At 45.5% G+C, this 19,021-nt stretch overlaps 1 protein-coding gene across 1 annotated transcript in view; it reads right to left on the bottom strand.

Annotated features, from left to right (window-relative positions):
• The window catches only part of LOC138303637 (alpha-2-macroglobulin-like), a 219,002-nt gene that overhangs the window by 80,181 nt on the left and 119,800 nt on the right, over positions 1–19,021 (bottom strand). Inside the window, exons 19-23 of the mRNA XM_069242934.1 lie at positions 14,792–15,023; positions 14,578–14,701; positions 7,251–7,360; positions 5,823–5,874; positions 2,710–2,793 (exon numbers count right to left, since the gene is read on the bottom strand). Coding sequence (XP_069099035.1) covers positions 2,710–2,793; positions 5,823–5,874; positions 7,251–7,360; positions 14,578–14,701; positions 14,792–15,023 — 602 coding nt within the window. The remainder of the gene's footprint in view (positions 1–2,709; positions 2,794–5,822; positions 5,875–7,250; positions 7,361–14,577; positions 14,702–14,791; positions 15,024–19,021) is intronic.

Raw genomic sequence — 19,021 nt, 5'->3', positions numbered from 1 at the left:
AGGGGCACCTTTGCTCATGCAGGGGTGCCCTCACACACAGGGAACTGCACCATGCCCTCTGGGCTAGGAGGCCTACCAATAGGGTTGACGTACAGTGACCTGGTGCAGTGACCTGTAGTGAAACAGTGCATGCACCATTTCATGCAGGCTGCAATGGCAGGCCTGCAGACACATTTTGCATGGGCTTTCATGGGTGCCACAATACATGCTGCAGCCCATGGGGAACCCCTGGTGCCCCAATGCTCTGGGTACCTAAGTACCATATACTAGGGACTTATATGGGGGCAATGTGTGGGGTGTGCAAAGTGCTAAGCAACTAAATTTAGAGGGAGAGAGCACAATCACTGGGGCTTGGTTAGCAGGATCCCAGTGAATAACAGTCCAAGAATACTGACGGCAGGCAAAAAGTGGGGGTAACCATGCCAAAAAGAGAGTACTTTCCTACAGTTTTGATGTATGTGAACTGATATTTCTTATACAATGCACCTATAATTCACAGGAGGTAAACCCAGGTGAATTCATGGGGTTAAGGGTTTGCTCCCTGGGCAGATGATATAAGTAGCAACACAGTGCAGCCTGTATATAATAGCGCAGTGACCATTCTCTTTGTGTTGTGCGCTATATCTACGGGCAATATTATAAATCTTCATTATTCTCAATAACTCAAAGTTAAAGTGTATACTAACCCCTTTTTCTATTTTAGACAGTCAGCACAACTTAAACTAGAGCTCAGAAAAAAGCAGAGCACCTTGAAGCATTTTCTGAGTGTGCGTAAATGTGTGCAAATACAAACAAAATATTTATAACAGGATCCAAGAACTTCTACTGGTAAACGAGTTCTGGAACTAGGTCCCACACTTGCACATCTCTGTGTGGCTTTGATACCATCCTCAGCTTGTCTCCCTATGTCTCTGCATCCATCTTTAACACTGAATTAAGGATGTACTGCGCTTTCTTGATTCAGGTGGGAAAACCATTTTGGGTATTACTGGATCCCTTGTAGCCTAGCATTACACGAACTCCCTGTTTATGGGCCTATCAACGTCTTCTTCCGAATTCACAAGTTGTCCAGAATGGAATGACCCCCCCCCCCCCCCCACGCACCCATCCAACCACACACACACAGACACACACCCTGGGCAAAAGCTCCTTGGTTTAGGAGCATCAAGCCACTGCCAAGAACCTTTCATTGGCTCTGTACTAGAGCCAGAATCGAGATCACACTCAGTTCTGCTCGGAAATCTCTGATGGGGGTGACGCCAGGCAATGTTGACTGTCTCTTTTGTGTGGAATAAGCTTTCCTTTGCCTCAGAGCTACTCCTTTTCAATTCTTACGCCGCTGCGGCTAATAGGTGTTCAGGTCGGTGGGCTTCATCCATTTCTCTGTTAAATTGTTATTGACATTTTGTTTCTGCCCCACACAGCTTGCAGCATGGGCCAGACACTGCACAAAGCTTGAGAACATCGTCCACATCCACCTAAAACAGTTCCTTTGTATTGAGAGGAAAATTGTTCCAATTGTGGTATTTTACAGCATTTTTCTATCATCTTTAAAATTCCAGATCTTCATTTTGCGTGCAACTCGGGTGGCAAGTTAAATGACGACATATTTTGCTTCTCATCTTTGAAAGTTGTTGTAAACTAGCCTTCAAGCGACATTGTGAAACTGAAGGTGACTGAGATGTTAATGTTGCCTAGGTAAGTTATTCTTATCTCATTCATGAACAGTAATAATTATAATAACATGCATGGCTCAGCTGACAAACCTGCTATCTAAAAAACATCTGTAATAAAACAGCCGCTTCAATTATTTTTTTTTATTTTTTTTTCCTTATAAGCATATGGCAGCCACATTTCGGGGACATCTTGTTTTTTTTACGAGAAACCTGCTTGCAATAGAAAATAAAATAAACAACAACCCTTGTACCAGGCTGTGCAGGACAGACAAGTTATTTTTGCCAATACTTGTTGATTTGTTGGCGAAATGTGCATTATCTACGGTGTGGGCGCTGGAAAAACAGCCCCTCTGCCTTGCAGCACAACTTAGCTCTCTCGCCACGAGATCTGCCACGTCTGAGGCCCAGCTGTCACATTTTCACCTCAGCGCACATGGACGTCAATGGTGGCGGAAGTGACATCACGCGCCCGTTGTCCTCCACTTTCACTCACAGCCACATACTTACACATACACACAAATTCGCACTTAGATACACTCTCTCACATAAACACACTCACCCACAAGCATGCATTTAAGAGTATTTTACTTACCTCAGCTACCATGGGAGGGCCTATTCGCATTTTTATTCCATAAATAGCTAATAATATTTTATTATTCACTATTAGTGTACTAAAAATTTGAAAGAAAACAGAGAATGGAGCCCCAACTGACGTCCATAAGGACGAGCTGCCCCTGAGTTCATGGCACTGAATTTGCCACCTCTTAGGCCGGGGGACCAAAGGCAGTGCCAGGGATAGCAAAGGGCACAGCAGGGGTCACAGCTGCGACCCCTCGTGTCCCCTAAATGACGTCCATGTCAGCGCCCCATAGTGCCCCTCCCACGCCTCCAAATCCACACAGAGGGGTACCCTTTCCACTCAGCTTGGGCAACCTGTTCAGCCTCTTCGAACAACTCACGGGAGGTGACATTCTGAAGTTATATAAACTCCCCTCCATTCCCCCCGAGCCGAAAACATGCAGGCCTTACTTACCCACACAGGAAACAATAATGCGGGCTGAGTCGTTCACCACCGCCGGATGGGGAACTACATTAACGGAGTGGGAAACGGGGCCGTCTGTAATAAAACACACATGGAAACAGCTTTATCCAAGATGCACCTTCAAACCTCATCCCTGTATCTTTTCTTTCCACTCACAGCAATATGAATGCATTCTGGTACGACCTCTGTTTTTAAATGTGAGAAGCAATAGAATATGGTTGCCTCCCATGGGCGTAGGAACCGTGGGGAGTCAGGGGGTTTGAAGTGGGTGAGTAGGGGACACTATGTCTACCCCAGGTTTTGAGGTGGAAGTTGAAAATCAGTGGCAGTGCTTAGTTTGTAAATAAAAACGCGCTGGTGCCCAACGCTCTGTCTTGAAACATGCGGCTGCTGCAACTAAATGTGTTAGTACAGAATACTGAGGCAGCGCAATCCTGAAGCCATCTCCGGCCTCTTTAATTCATTTACAGCCTCTCCTTGACCCTTCAGCTCACACTTGCAGCTTTCTCTCTTAGTGACGCTGTTTTGTTTTTCTCTTCTGCCATCTTTCCCTTATGTGTTTTTGCTCGAAGTAAATGCTTGAGGCAGAAAAATAAGTGCTGACCCTCAAATATAAGTGCTGTTGCCCTGCACCGGAAACCACCGGTTCAAATTAAGCACTGATCAGTGTCAGACAGAACATGTCCAAGCCATGATGTACATCACCTTTTTCCTTGAAATGCTGTAACCCAAGGAGCAAACTTTGATGTAGATACAAAAACATTTGTTTTGTTTATTTTTTAACTGCGAGATCAGAGGCGTTGAACCATTCTTAAATTGGCCTGTCTGTTGTTTGTCAAGCCAGGCCAACCACCAGAGTAAGGGAAACAGGAGAAGCTATTTGTTTAATGTTTTTTGTGATTACTGACATGGCCAGGGTTAGAATGGGACAGAAAATACGTCCGACCAGCAAAATATAACTGGCTGTCCACAGTGAATTAGACAGTGGAAAAAGTAGCCCCTGTTTGCAAATTAGGGCGGTTTTGAACTTGTAAGGGCATGAGGTATAGGTATTGTGCAAAGTATGGAAGAGTGCATTGATTTGAGCTTACTCCTGGCAATGTTGCTTGTAATATCAGAAAAATCAACTGTAAAAACCAGCACAGCAAACCCCAAAACAGACCCAAAGAACAGCCAACAGTTGACTGTTGGATCAACCCTTTGGGCACTGCCTCATTTACCTATAGGCTAGTTCGACCCTGGGTTTGGCAGACTTGAGAAAAATGATTTTAGGAAAGGCTCAGCACCTCAATGACACAAGTAAGTAATTAGCAAACAAGTAGTTTGGAAGCCTCCCCTGAATTTCTTCTTGGTTTACAGCTCTTTAAAAAGACATTTGGGAAGTGCAGAATGATTTCAGACAGGCATGTTCTGTCCCTATGTTTGCTAATCAGAGTGTGTGTGTATATATACATGTGCCTGTGTGTATATTATAATCAGTTTCATTTAAGGTGTGATGTGTTTTTATTGAACTTCACATACTAACATTAATTGGCTAGCAATACTTGAATGGCTGAACACAAAGCACTGATGTTTGGTGTTAACAGAAGAGACAATTATGTAACTTTAAAGCCTCAGAACTGCACACAATGCAGTCCTGGAACCAAATCCTAGCTTCCCAACTTCAACAAACTGTGTGTTCCCCTGCACACTGCTTTACTTCACTATGTATAATTTTCCTTAATCATCTAGTCTGAGAGTACAATGTAGTACAGGGTCTGTACAAAAACCTCACTTATGGATGGTCAATATAAAATAATCTTTCTTCGCATCTAGTAACTATAAATGCTAACTAACAGAGACAAGCTGACACATTCTGGGTAACTCGTTACACTGACTTTAGGGCAGGGGGTATTTTAGAATGTCTCAAGTTTAAATAATATTACTTTGAACGAGTGTCACTCAATTTCATGATATAGTCCTATGTATTGACGTGAAACACAGAGGAATGTTTTGGCTGGGTAGTTAAATACAACAACAACCAGTAACCACAGCCTTTAAGCTTTACCCTATTCCTTATCATTGGCCCAACCCAACCCTCCACCAATACTTTAATGAATTCCTCCCTCTAAACCTAAATCTACCCTAACCACATAAATTATCACAACCTCATCTTTTACCTCAAACATTATGTAAACCCTAACACATATGCAAATCCCTTTCCTTATTCTAATCTTTTTCCAGTAGTTTGTCTTTGATCCCATCTCTTTGCCCAGCCCTTATCCTCACATGTAACCCCATTACTTATTCTAACCCAAAACGTAACCTCACCAAACTCCAATCCACATCCAACAGTAACCATAGCAACCGCATAAATTAAATATAATATGCATCTCTTTATTAGTTTCCATAAAAGTAACATGAAAGAGCATATGTTTATCAAGTAGAACTTTTTTTAAATTTGACCCTTTGTAAGATCACTTGTACATGCACTTTTGTGATCCAGTTTTGTGTCACTAGTATTTATTTGCTACATTTTTACTACATACCACAGAGGAACTGACATCAGTCAGTGGGACTGTGCATAGTTCACCATTTCAAAAGGTGCAAACTGAGCCTTCCCAGCATGCCCCTCCCAGTCCGTGCTCTAAATGGGCTGGTACTTGGCCACCTCCACTGCTTAGAAGTGTGGCTCAATGGTTAGAGCGGCAGACCCTGATGCAGAAACCTGGCCCAGGACCAGGGTTCAATTCCTGCCTCTGCAGGTCTTGGGCTCAATTTCCTCGGACCTGATAATTCTCGCATCGGTGCCTAATCTAATTCATGGGTCCCACTCTGTAACTCTGGGCAATAGCTTGCTTAATCTCCATAACGGCCCCAACAGCGCTGGGATGCCTGGCTTCACCTTGGAGGTTGCCCAGGAGTGGGCACCTTACAGGGAAAAGCCAGGAAGGGTTCCACAGTGGTATGCGTACAGCGCCTTGAGACCCTAATGGGTGAGTAGTGCGCTATACAAGTACAAAGTTTACAGTTTTACTGCTTAGCAGGACAATGACAGCCTTAAAGGGGAAGCAAGCAGTACATATGTGTAACCAGGTAGCTCTCTCACCCCCCACACATCCTACCTTTGGAGCAGAGCAGAGCACCCTGGGTCTCTTCTCGTGGGAGGCCTTCTGCCTGTTCATGAGTAAAACAAGGGGAGAGAGGGAGTTAAAAGACTGCAGTAACGTCATCTGACACACCCGCCATAAACTTCTTCCATCCGATGATGTGCCGCCATAGCAACCAAAGGCCAACATCTTGGGATGCGTTCACATTTCTTAAATGCACCTAGCCTGACAGTAGAGTCCCCACTTCACTCCAGGACACTCTTTTCCACCTCATCTTCTCACATGCAAATCTTTCACACAGAGGGGTTTATTCCAACTTTGGAGGAGGTGTTAATCCGTCCTAAAAGTGACGGATATACCACCAGCCGTATTACGAGTTCCATAGGATATAATGGACTCGTAATACGGCTGGTGGTATATCCGTCACTTTACCATCACTTTTAGGACGGATTAACACCTCCTCCAAAGTTGGAATAACCCCCAGAATGCCTTATGATATTACACAAAAGTCCAGCACGAGAAACAGTGTCCCTAATGACCTGGAGGGAGGTGGTCACACTATCTAGCCGCCACTTACACCCAAGGGACATCTTAAGAATTTTGGGGGCTCTGGGTGAAATGCATTTTTTGGGGTTCCTGTTCTGACCAGCTTTAAATATATGGTCCAGTTTCAGCTCGTTGCCCTCTTTGAACAAGTCACTGACAGTGCACAGGCACACTTGTCCCAATTCTAAATGGGTTTTCATTTAATATTCATGGATAGTGACATGCTCTCTGTGATACCCTCATTTCTCACTCGAGCTGTCATTTTTCGATTTAAAAGAAAGTTTTTTTATGGATGTTGCATGAAACTTAAACACACATTTCTTTGCAGATATCTGTAGTAGACTCTCACACATCACCCACATCAAAAATAAAAGGAAAACAGTATTCAAAACAATGTACTTAGGAATTATTGAAGGTCAGCAGGGCAAAGATCTGCAACACAGAGCTGACTCTATCACGAGGCCCACTAAAACAATGGGGATTTAAACCGTATCTGCTCACACCATACTACCAAGCACACCCACCTATCACAACACAGGCACAGTAACAAGCCACACATCCCCCTTTTACACAGAATGTGCTGTGCCAGGGGCTACAGTCTGGGATCAGATGGGGAAGTTTTTTGTGGATAAGTTCTACAGGCACTATCTCTTTTGTTTTTGCAGCGTTTATGGCACTTTACAACAGGGCAAGAATAGGTCATGTGCTTTTTAGATCAAGGGAGATTTTAAGTGTTTTACCCTGAATCACAGGATACTGAGATGCCACAGAGATTCAGTCTTACTTCACCATGTTTCAAAGGAGGCAGCTCTAGCTACTTGGCCACATCTCATCCCTGAAGGCTATAATTGTAATGCTGGTGCATGAGTGACCTAGAAAGTTCGCCGCAGTCCTTACATTAACCACCAGTGTTTTGATCACGGTGTCCCTATACTGGATGTCGCTGGTCGCTCCGCTGCACTTGTTGTTGGGGTTGGTCTGTGCAGTTACCTTAACATCTATGGTGCCTAAAAAGAGTGATAAAGAGTTTTTAGTAGGGTGACATGACGACGCATACAACAATAAAGCAAGAAAAAAAAGAAAACAATACGACAACCCGCTTAATGCAACCTGAATGCCCAGAGGCCTCCATGAGCCAATAAACCCAGACTCCGACTCCCCCACTCCAAAAGGTAGTTTGCAATTCGTTTTTTTGATGTTTTATATAGGACAAACTCAACCGAAAGGTATTGGAACGCTTTGCGAGAACATCAGTTACATTACACATTGACTTTCTGCATGTAATATAAGTCACTGTTGTAAATGACCAGCATCATCTTGATATCTCTACGGAGTCCACCATCACACTCTCGAGTGCCCCCTTTTACATCTTTCTAAGATGGAAAGACATGTGGAGTGCAGGAAGCTGGCTCTGTGTGTACTATGTCAAAATGAGATATAGTGTGCACAGGGTCCAGGGGTTCCCTAGAGGCTTAACAGAGGCTAACATAGATAATACTAATGCTCTCTTTTATGGTAGTGTGGTTGAGCAGTTAGGCCTATCGGAGGGTACTGCAAAGCATTTGTTGTACACACACAGGCAATAAATGAAGCACACACTCAATGACTAACTCCAGGCCAGTTGTTTTTATATAGCAAACAAAAATATATTATGGTTCTTTATTTCTAGGTCAGTACATTTGCAGGTAAGTATCAAACATATGTATCAATACCACTTTGTTTCAAATTGTCAAGCTATACAGTTTTTGAATAAATAGAAATAATGTGTTTTAAAAGTTGACACTGCAATTTTAAGAAACAATTCTGTGGGAGAGAAAAGTTAGCACCGTTTCAAGGCACTCTCTGGTGGTCAGGATGTCCACAGACTGGGGTTCAAATTAATTCCTAACACCCAGCATCAGCAACTGGGGGCTGGTCGGGTGCAGAGGTCAAAGATGGGGTAGGATTTGAAATGGAGTCCTACGAAGACTGGGGGCACTCAAAATCAGGCCTGCTTGCAGGTAAGTACCCACGTCTTCGGACGGCAGAACTGAGGGGTTTAGTGGAGCACCGGGGGACACAGGTGAGCACCACACACACACCCTCAGTGGCACAGGGGCGGATGGGTGCAGGGTGCATACACAGTGTCAGGCTCACAATGTTTTCCAATAGGGGGACCCCTCGGGTCACAACAATGCTGCAGGCTAAGTCCAGGGGGTCGGCTCCAGAAAACCAAAGCCTGGAAAAGGAGGAAGGCCACCTGCTGGATGTCGCTGGACCTGTGGTTGGATTCCTCAAGGCCAGGGGGCTGCAGGTGCAGGGGTACCTTTGGGCGTCGGGTATCTTCGTCCAGATACTTCACGGTAAGGGGGTCCTCCGGATTCAGACTGCAGGCGTCATCATGCTGGACAGGAGGAGTCAACCCAGGGTGGACACTAGTTCAGAATCACTGGGGGACCAGCTCTAGTCAACTGAGCCACCTGGACACAGGCTAAGGGTGTCCGGTGCGAAGTGGGCAGGACTTGCGGGCCTGAGGTGGTTCTGGAGCCCTTTGTTGGAGTTTCTTTCTGGTCAGGGCTGCTGTCCATGGGAGATCCAGGTACTCTGGGATGCAGGCAGTCCTCTTGAGGCTTGAAAGAGTTCACTGGTCCTGCAGGATCCATAGCCTTTTGTAGCAGTGTTTCCGAAGCTGGAGCCAGGCCTGAAGGGCTGGGACCAAGTCAGTTGGTGTCTTCAGTCTTCTCTGCTGGGGGTCAGATTAGCAGTCCTTCTTCTTTCTCCTTGTCTTCTTCTTGAGGTCGGCAGGAATCTGACGAGCTAGGATAAGGGGTGCCCTTAAATCCTAGATTTTAGGGGCATTACAGGTGTGAGGGGGCAGTAGCCAATGGCTACTGTCCCTGAGCGTGACTACAGCCTTTCCGGGGTGCACTGCATTTGGAGAAGGGGACACAGACCTAACCCTATTGGTCCCTGTACTTCAAACCAAGATAGTGGATTCTGCCAGGAGGGGGTCACTTCAGCTCTGGACACCTTGGGGGTGGTCCCAGCTGAAATGGTCACTCATCCTTGGTTTCCCTAATTTTCCCACTGGACTTGCCGCCAAAAGTGGGGCTTTGTCGGTGGGCGGGCATCTCCACCAGCTGGAGTGTCCTGGGGCACTGTAACAAGAGGCCTGAGCCTTTGAGGCTCACCACCAGGTGTTACACTTCCTGCAGGGAGGGAGGGGGGTGAAGCATTTCCACCCAGGCAGGCTTTGTTTCTATTCACAGAGAGATCAAAGGCTCTCACCCCATGTGGTCAGAAACTTGTCTGAAAGTGGCAGGCTGGTACAGGACCGGTCAGTCCTGACCTAGAATTTTGGCTAATTTACAGGGGGTATCTCTAAGATGCCCTGGGGTGAATTTTTCAAGAAATCCCACACTGGCATCAGTGTGGGTTTATTGTACTGAGAGGTTTGATACCAAAATTCCCAGACTTCAGTAAAGCCATTATGGAGCTGTGGAGTTCGTAACGGCAAACTCCCAGCCCATATATTCAGTATGGCCACACTGCACTTACAGTGTCTAAGAATGGACTTAGACTCTGTAGGGGCATATTACTCATGCAGTTATGCCCTCACCTGTGGTATAGTGCACCCTGCCTTAGGGCTGTAAGGCCTGCTAGAGGGGTGACTTACCTATGCCACAGGCAGTGGTTTGTGGGCATAGGGGTGCCATGTCGACTTTGTCTTTTCCTTTCCACCAGCACACACAAGCTGCAAAGGCAGTGTGCATGTGCTTGGTGAGGGGTCCCCCAGGGTGGCATAATACATGCTGAAGCCCTTGGGGACCTTCCCTTGCCACAGGGCCCTTGGTACCAGGGGTACCTTTTACAAGGGACTTAACTGTGTGCCAGGGCTGTGCCCATTGTGGGAGCAATGGTACAGCTTTTGGGGGAGAACACTGGGCCTGGGGCCTGGATAGCAGGATCCCAGCACACTCTCAATCAAGTCAGCATCAATATCAGGCAGAAAATGGGAGAGGAGGGGTAACTATGCCAAAGGGGACATTTTCCTACATGGAGGTATCATGATGGGCTGCGCCTACATAGCGCATAGCTGAATGCCTGCTTTTATGCGCCTGCAGGATGTAAATTGAATTTGTTTAACAGGATATTTCTCCTTCTTAGAGTAATATTTTAGAATGAACAGCTCAGAAACTGAAAGAAGCAAATCCTGCTGTAGAGCCTGAAAATAAAGTTAACTCAGAGAAGCATCTGGTCAAAACAATTCACTTTACAGACTGCAGCTGAATTGAAATAGAAACTTGGTTCTGCACTAAGCAAGCAGAGCCCCTCTTTTACCTCAACCATTATGTGAACCCTAGTCCCTATCCAAATCCCTTTCCTTATTCTAATCTTTTTCCCTTAATATGTCTTTGACCCCATCTCTTTGCCCAGCCCTTACCCTTACATGTAACCCTTTTACTTATTCTAACCCAATACTTAACCTCACCAGAACTCCAATCCACATCCAACAGTACCCATAGCAACCACGTAAATTAAATATATTATGCATCTCTTTATTAGTTTCTATAAAAGTAACATGAAAAAGCATGTTTATCAAGTACAACTTTTTTTTTAATTTCACGCCATTCAAGATCAATTGTACATGCACTAATTTTGTGATGCAACTTTTTGTCACTACTCTTTTCCCCCTCTACGTGTACTACATACCACACAGAAACTGGCATCAGTCAGTGAGACTTTGCATAGTTTACCATTCAAAAGCGGCAAAACAAGCCTTCCCAGCATGCCTCAAGTCCCCTCCGTGTTATGATACAGCCCCCTGGGATAGCTTTCTGCGGCCAATCATGAGTAGCATGCGCCTGTGCAAACATTGGTGTGTGCAACCTCATTTGCACAGGTGCAACCTCACTTCTGTCAATTTAATGTCTAATCACCAAGTTGCTCACATGCCCTAATTTGTGATTAGAGCAGATGTGCATATTGTATTTTTCCGCAGTGGGTGCACATTGTATAAAGTTGTACCTGTAAATACCCACAGCATAATTTGTAAAAGAATAAGTGCTGAGCACAAATTTTTGCTTCTAAACATGTGGTTGGTGCTATCAGCGGCGGCTCTTCTACTATGGCGGAGGAGTGTCACCCCACTTGCCAGCATCAGCAGCTGCAAACCTTTAAAAATAAAATGATAATAAACCATGTTTATTATTGTTTTATTTTATGGGCGAGGCCAAGGGGATTGACAGGGATGGAGGGGGAATGCTGTGCACTCTTCTCAGTGTGCATGTGTGTTTGGCCGGCCGTCTCGCCAAACTCACATGCGCGCTGAGCTCTCTCCAACCTGTCACTGTATTGCCGTGTTGGAGACAGCAGGCGCAGGCTCCCAGTCTGCCTGGGAGCACAAACCAAGGCGCTCCAGCCAGTCCTAATGCTGCTTTCATGCAGCACCATGAGAACAGCACTAGGATTGGCCACAATCTGTCTTTCTCTTCCTCTTTTTTCCTTCTTGTGTGTTTTCCCTCTTTTGCTCTGGGTCAAAGTCTGATGATATAAAATATCTGCTGGTCCCCCTGCAACCACCAGCTCAATATGAGACATTCTCAGTTAAACACAACAAATGTGATCCATGCACCAGGGCAAATCACTGCACAATGCACAAATGGATGATTAGGCAAACAAATGACAGAAAGATGACTTGATCTTTGCAAACGAAGGTCCCCACTGTAGTCTTTGCACATGCACATTTGTACAGGGGCATGCTCATAAATCAGCCCCAGAGGCATATCAGGAATACAGACCTGCCAACTCACGCGGTGCCACAGTGTGACACGCGATACTGGCTCCCCTCACACGGTCACCTAGTGGGGGGCCAATATCACAAGGTTCGAAGGAAAAAGTGTAAACAGTGGTTTTCAGCTCGTTTTCGGGAGCTTTTAACTGCTGATGTTCATTAACTGTCGTGAAAACACCCCAGGACATCAGCAGCAGCCCCAGCAAGCTTTTGTTTATTTTTTTAGAGGAGGGGGTTTGGGGCTGGGATAGGGTGGGGCAAAGTGCCTTTTAGGTGCTTCTCGGAATGAGGCCACGTCCCCTCCAAGGCCCTCCCCCTCCTTACACTTACGTTTTTCGTGAAGTTGGCAGGTCTGGGAATGCTTGCACCTGCTCAGAGCAGAAGTGAGCTGAGCACCTGTTCTTGTTTTTTTTTTTTGCGTTTGCAGTATCTGAAGCATATGCATTATACCAGAGTTAGCACATGACCTGCAGGCAACTCACCTCGAAAACAGTGAGCGGTGATTCCCTCTTTCTATGTTTGTTGTTTCTCAAGCATTAACTCACAGAAATTAGGAATTAAATATGTGTGCCTTGCACACTGCAAATGCAAATAAAAACAAAAAACAACAAAAAATAGACGCTCAGATCTACTTTGAGTCAATGCAACTGTTCATGATTTGGGAAATTTCTACGAACTGAACCAAGAGCCAAGTTGACCATTAAAAAACAGGTCAAACCTTGCATTCCAGTCATTATACGTCAGATGCTTTGTTTATTCTTTTCTTGCCAGTAGCCTCACTACCAGTGACTTGCCTACACAACCTCCTCAGACTGCAAGAAAAGGTGCCATTTTGAGGTTATTCCTGGTTGGGCCCGCCTACCGCTACCCCTGCCACCCTCATTGGACCACAGAGTACGCCCAACTGGGAGCACTGCGCAGACCTTGTCTGACCTCCAGCTGCACCCCATGACTGCACATGCCGATGGCCCTCTATCTTAGACTGCGAGTCAGGGGACCGTCAGTAGACCTTGACTCAACAGTCTTCATGATTAACCCATCTCTATGATCCATGCCTTCCTCTCTAAGAAATCTAAATATTTGGGAGGGACCACCTCTTTTCAGACACTATAAGGACAGGGGGCCAGTGGGAACTCCCCGTAGGGGCTCCCTATTTTTCCGACATGGCACCAATTCCTATTGCGATCACTTTGCAGCTCTCCTGGTCAGCAACTATCTGGGTACAGACAACGTAAAGAGACAGCAATGCCCCACACCTGCGAATGAAAAATTCGCTCTCCAGTCGTGAGTGGTCAGCCGCAGAAGATGAATTTTCAAGGAACGTTTATTCTTTGACAAATAATATGGTTGAAAATGATCCATAGCCATTGTTAGGCTCCTATTTCATTTTATTTAGTTTTCTGTTATAGCAGAAACAAGTCTCCATCACAGGCGACATCCGCTGACTACTGGTGTAACAAAGCTTGAGGTGGCCCCCCTGTAAAGTACATGGAGGGGCCCCTCTTGACTCACTCAGGAGGTCTCATGCCATGTTACTGTGCTGCACCGTGCACCGCGCCCTTCACCGCGGGGGCTGCGGGGGCCTTTGTTAAGCCCCTTCCACTGACCTTATTGGGCCCAGAATAAACTACAATGAGAAACGTCAGGGTAAAAATGTGTCCAGCAAAACAAGAGTGCTAGGCTGACACTCCATGGTATTCTGTATGAACAAGGGCTAGAGGGGGCTGGTTCCATGTTCTCAAGAACATCCAACCTTCCCTACATGAAGGACCTCTCAGCCACTGGGGGAAGAGGCATTAGCACTCCATAGTAATCCTATTCTGTTTTTGCAGCCTGAGCCCTGCAGCACTGTGTGGTTCATTGTGCCCTACAGCATGTTGCTGGGGAACCATCTGTCACCCGCAGGCCCTCAGGATTCTTAACGCTTCAGAGAAGACCACTGGAATTATGTTGCAGGAGAGGGCCAAATTATGCAGCATGGTTGACCAAATTATGCAGCAAGAAAAGGCAAATTATGGTGCAAAAAACAGCACATTTTGTGATAGGATCACTTTATTATGTCGACATTTTTACACTTTGCAAATTGTGTTGCACCTCATTAGTGCCAGTTTCACATCCAGGTACGGCAGTGAGCAACAGGACAGTGACCAGCCAACCTTTGCAAAGGGCTTTCCACTGGGCGGCAACACGTGTTGCTGCAATTTTAGTAACTTTTCAACCGTTTGAGCTAGAAACATTTTTTTTGTTAAAATCTGCATATTACGCAGCAGACGAAGGATTAAGTCACACATGTGGCGAATCTATAATTTCGCGAAAATCTACGCGTTTGAACATTCGCATAATTCCAGAGACCCTGGCTGCAGGCAACCTTCCATTCATACCAGAAGCCAGCAGACGTGGACTACCAGCTTAGTGAACTAGGGTCGGGGTGGTAAAAGGGCAACAATTTACCAAGAGCCACGGCTCTGAAGTTATAGGAAGCCGTGGTCCTCTGGCGTTCACATATGCAGAACTCGTTTTCGACACTGATCAGTTGTGCGCTGTAATCTTCGGAAGGTGCCACCCCCAGGTCAACCTAAAAATGGAGATTAAAAAATCAAAACAGACACACACACCCTCGATGTTTAGCTTGTAAAATGCTCTGAGGGAGGCAGGAGACACTCACCCTAACACATTCCGGCATGTAGTTGAAGGCCGTGATCTCCAAGATAACCTCTTCACCGCGGATAAAGGTGGGAGATATGGTGACGTCAACGAAAAACTCCTGGAACGCTTTGAAACCTTTGGGTTCGTCAAGGGCACCGAATCCGCTGGTTTCCGAGTTGCAGGGCACATCCGCTACCCATTCTGTGATGGTGTCAGGTACTGTTTCCACCATAACCGCCTTACCATCAGAGCTGACAGAAAAGATACAATAATGAGAATTTATACACCATCTCCATACTCCATCTTCAACAAATCACAGTTCCGCTTGCCTTAATAAAACCAAAAAAAAATACAACATATTCCGAGTGATAACGATGAAAACAGCGTCTACAAAAGAAGCAAAAGCGGGGAGGCCTCTAAACACACACCGCATGTACATCACTGCCGAAGGTCGTCACAACTTTTATTAAAAAAACTGACCTACCGAAAATAAAGGCCCGCAGTGCACAACTTGCATACTTATTACCGTATTTATACTTTTTTAGCGCCGCATTTGCGTCGTTTTTTGACGCAAAATCGGCGCAAATTTACAAAATACCATTGCGTTTTGTAAGTTTGCGCCGATTTTGCGTCAAAAAACGACGCAAATGCGGCGCTAAAAAAGTATAAATATGGGCGTTAGATACGATCAGACGGCCCTGAATGAAATTAATCAAATTCACAATAAACAAGCACTGGCAAAGCCAAATAGGTGGTGCCTTTGCAAGCTGGAGTGATGGTCATTTTTTGAAAATCTTATTGAAGGCATGAAAGGATTCAAAAAAGGAAAAATAAATCAGAAAACATGTTGCTGTCTGAGCTTGACACTTTTTTTTCCCCACTCCACTGCAGGTCAGGGGCATAGCTTGGTCATTTAGTTTGGGGAGGGGGGTATTCTCAGATTTTCTGACAATCAAGCAGGGGATGGGGGGTTATGGGGTAGCGTGTATTGTTAGACCCAATATTTTTCAAAGTAACCAACATTTTTTCAGACCTTTAAAACAGACGAGAGTGTGTGTTTATGTGTGTGTGTATTTGTCTATGTGTATGTAAAACTCTCAGATGAAACATTGACAGGCACCCCACCATACCCGATTGAAAGCACTTGTACCCAACTATTTACAACAGAATACACTTTTGGGGGTGTAACACCCCAAACACCCCCCTCAAACCTACGTCCCTGCTGCGGGTGCTGCAAGGACCTACATTACACCCCATTTCGCTAAACAAATTGCCACTCCAGGTCTTAGTTTGGATGACAGCACCCACTCCACAGCTCACTACCTCTGTGCACTTGAGAGGTGCCCTGCAGTAGTCAAATAAAAAATAGACAAACAATTCACACCACCAGCCTCTTCACCTAAACAAAGGCCCAAATTAAAAAAATATAGAGCGCCACTTTACTTTTCTTGCGTCCCATAGTGCCCCCCTAACACCACCATGTGAGTGCCGTATTCAACATACAGCGCGCCATGGCGCAGGTTAGGGACAATAGCGTCAATTGTTGTACTTTGCAGGATTAGTGCCAAAAATGTTGACGCTAATGCTGAAAAGTACATGAAGTCCCATTATAAATAATGGTGTGCCTCCTTTTAACGCCTGCTCTATGCAGGTGTTAAAAAATACTGCAAAGAATGGCACAGTAGAATCTAATAGATTCCACTGCACCATTTTTGCCGTCCCCCTAACGGGGGAACGCCCTCCTTTCATACATTATACCTGTGCAGACATAATGTGGTACAGGGGGTCACAGAGTGGTGCAATGCATGCATTGCGCTATTTTGTAAATCTAGCGCAACAAATTTCATTAAAAAATGACGCTAATGTGCAAGGAGGTGCTAGGTCCTCTCAAATTTGGACCATGGTGTCTCAGACTGCAAGACCACCTGCTGCCAATGAGAAACAACTTAGCTATGAGATAATTGTACCAAGGCATATTGTGGATGCTTTGACCAATTCCAACACGTCATATGTATCCGTGAGAACAACGTCACAAAAGGAGCACAGTGCAGCTCCTATGCAGGGATATTCAGAGCCCCAGTCAGAGTTACATTTTGCTGTTGGGCACCTCTAAGTCACACTAGGTCTTGTACATGCTCTACCTGAACCAATTCCAGTTTAGCCAGTCTGTATCTTCTTCTTTTCAGTTTTGGAGTCTGGCACAAGGTGATGCTGTACAACCTCACCAGATGAGTCTCGTGCCCTCACTGGAAGCGACATGCTAGTGCCATATGTGGCGCCAGTGTCGATGGGTCCTTTTATGTGTAGTTCCACAGACTCCGGAGCCGGAGATGCTGAGAACTGTTCTCAGTTTTGGTGATTGATTTTGAAAATTTTTCTTCACATTTTGCAACATGTTGTTGCCCAATTCTCAAGCCATGTGTCACAATGCAACGCTTATGTTGGTGATAGATCCTCATGCTTGGGTGCCCAAAGGATGGATGATGACGTCTGCCAACCTAACCACCCTAGGGTACTCCTGGAGAGGGACTACAATATTCATGGCCTCAACGACAGACAAATCAAAAACACTCTCTCACTCGGGGGCTTGTCCCAGAACTAGGTTTCCTTCCTCTTAGAGAAAACAAAAGCATAAATAGAGCACAGCTCCTCTTGGCAACATTGTAAGAAGCGCAAGAGATAAAAGGACAATCCTCATCTTTGTCAGAACCAGTGATTGCATTACAGCCTAAGAAGAGATCCTTAGGGATCTACCTCTGAAATGGAGCCTTCAAAAAGGCTACACTTGTTATCTTCTTGGTCACTCTATCAGGTGTGCCCTGGCATCTCTGCCTTCATGTGGTGCCATTTCAACTTGGAGGTCTTTTTTCTTGATCTTAACTTGGTCTTGACCTTAACTCTGGTACTGGCACTGTCAGCTTTTATCACACCTTCCCTAAAACTATATGGATTAAAAAATGGGACCAAATCTCAGTGCCTTTGGCACCAGCGTCATCCACAACGTTTCCTTGTATAGAAGGTAGAAAATCAAGTTAGTAGCCAGGAAGAAGACAAAGCAATTTTGTTTGTGTGTCAGGATATTGTAGTCTAAACACTCCTTGCAAAAATATCATTCTATTGGGTGTAGATTTTCATTATTAACTCCAATGGGATATGTTGGAAAATGGCCCCTCTGCAGGGCCACCCCCAAACTGTTTGCCTTACTCCTTCTCTTTTTTTGACCTCATTTTTGCTGGCCTGAGGTCTGAGTACCTAGTAAAATGCACTACCTGTGCCCAGGGCCTGTAGATTAAATGCTACTAGTGGGCCTGCAGCACTGATTGTGCCACCCACATATGTAGCCCCTTAACCTTGTCTCAGGCCTGCCATTGCAGGGCCTGTGTGTGCAGTTTCACTGTCACTTCGACTTGGCATTTAAAAGTACTTGCCCGTACTGAAACTCCCCTTTTTCTACATATAATTTACCCCTAAGGTAGGCCCTAGGTATCCCATAGTGCAGGGTGCAATGTAGGCAAAAGGCAGGACATGTACCTGTGTGTCCTATATGTCCTGGTAGTGGAAAACACCTAGATTCGGTTCCCAGTACTGTGAGGCCTGCTCCTTTCATAGGCTGGCATTAGGACTGCTCTTGGATACTGTTTGAGTGGTAGATTCTAATCAGAAAGAGGTCACCAGGTCATATTTAGTTTGGACAGAATGGTAATAGAAAATCCTGCTTATTGGTGAGGTTGGCTGTTATATTACTATTTTAGAAATGCCACTTTTAGAAAGTGGGCATTTCTCTGCTCTTAAATCCATTTGTGCCTTACAGCCTGTCTCCAATCAATGTCTGGGCTGACAGACCTATACTGAAAGGGGAACTTGTGTACTTCAGAACCACTCTTTGAAATCTCCCCCCATTTCAAAGGCATTTTTGGGTATATAAACTGGGTCTCTGACCCCACCAAATCAGACACTTCTGGATCTGAACCTGCAACCTGTCAAGAGGAACTGCCTGGCTGCTGAAAGGACTCACCTGGGCTGGTTTGCTGTGAAGGACTGCTGCCCTGCTGTTACCCTGCTGCCTTGCTGACCTTTGACTTTGCTGAGAAGTGCTCTCCAAGGGCTTGGATTGAGCCTGCCTCCTGTTTCTGAAGTCTTAGGGCCAAAAAGGCTTCATCTCTTCAAGGCAATTCCTTGTGCACTGAAAATCGTCACACAGCCTCCTGGAAACGATGGTCAGCCTGCCTTGCGACAAGAAAATTGCTGC

Source organism: Pleurodeles waltl, chromosome 7 (genome assembly GCF_031143425.1).
Source record: "Pleurodeles waltl isolate 20211129_DDA chromosome 7, aPleWal1.hap1.20221129, whole genome shotgun sequence".
Classification (NCBI taxonomy): Eukaryota; Metazoa; Chordata; class Amphibia; order Caudata; family Salamandridae; genus Pleurodeles; species Pleurodeles waltl.
Note: the sequence above shows the minus strand (reverse complement) of the source record. Positions and strands in the feature narration are given on the sequence as shown.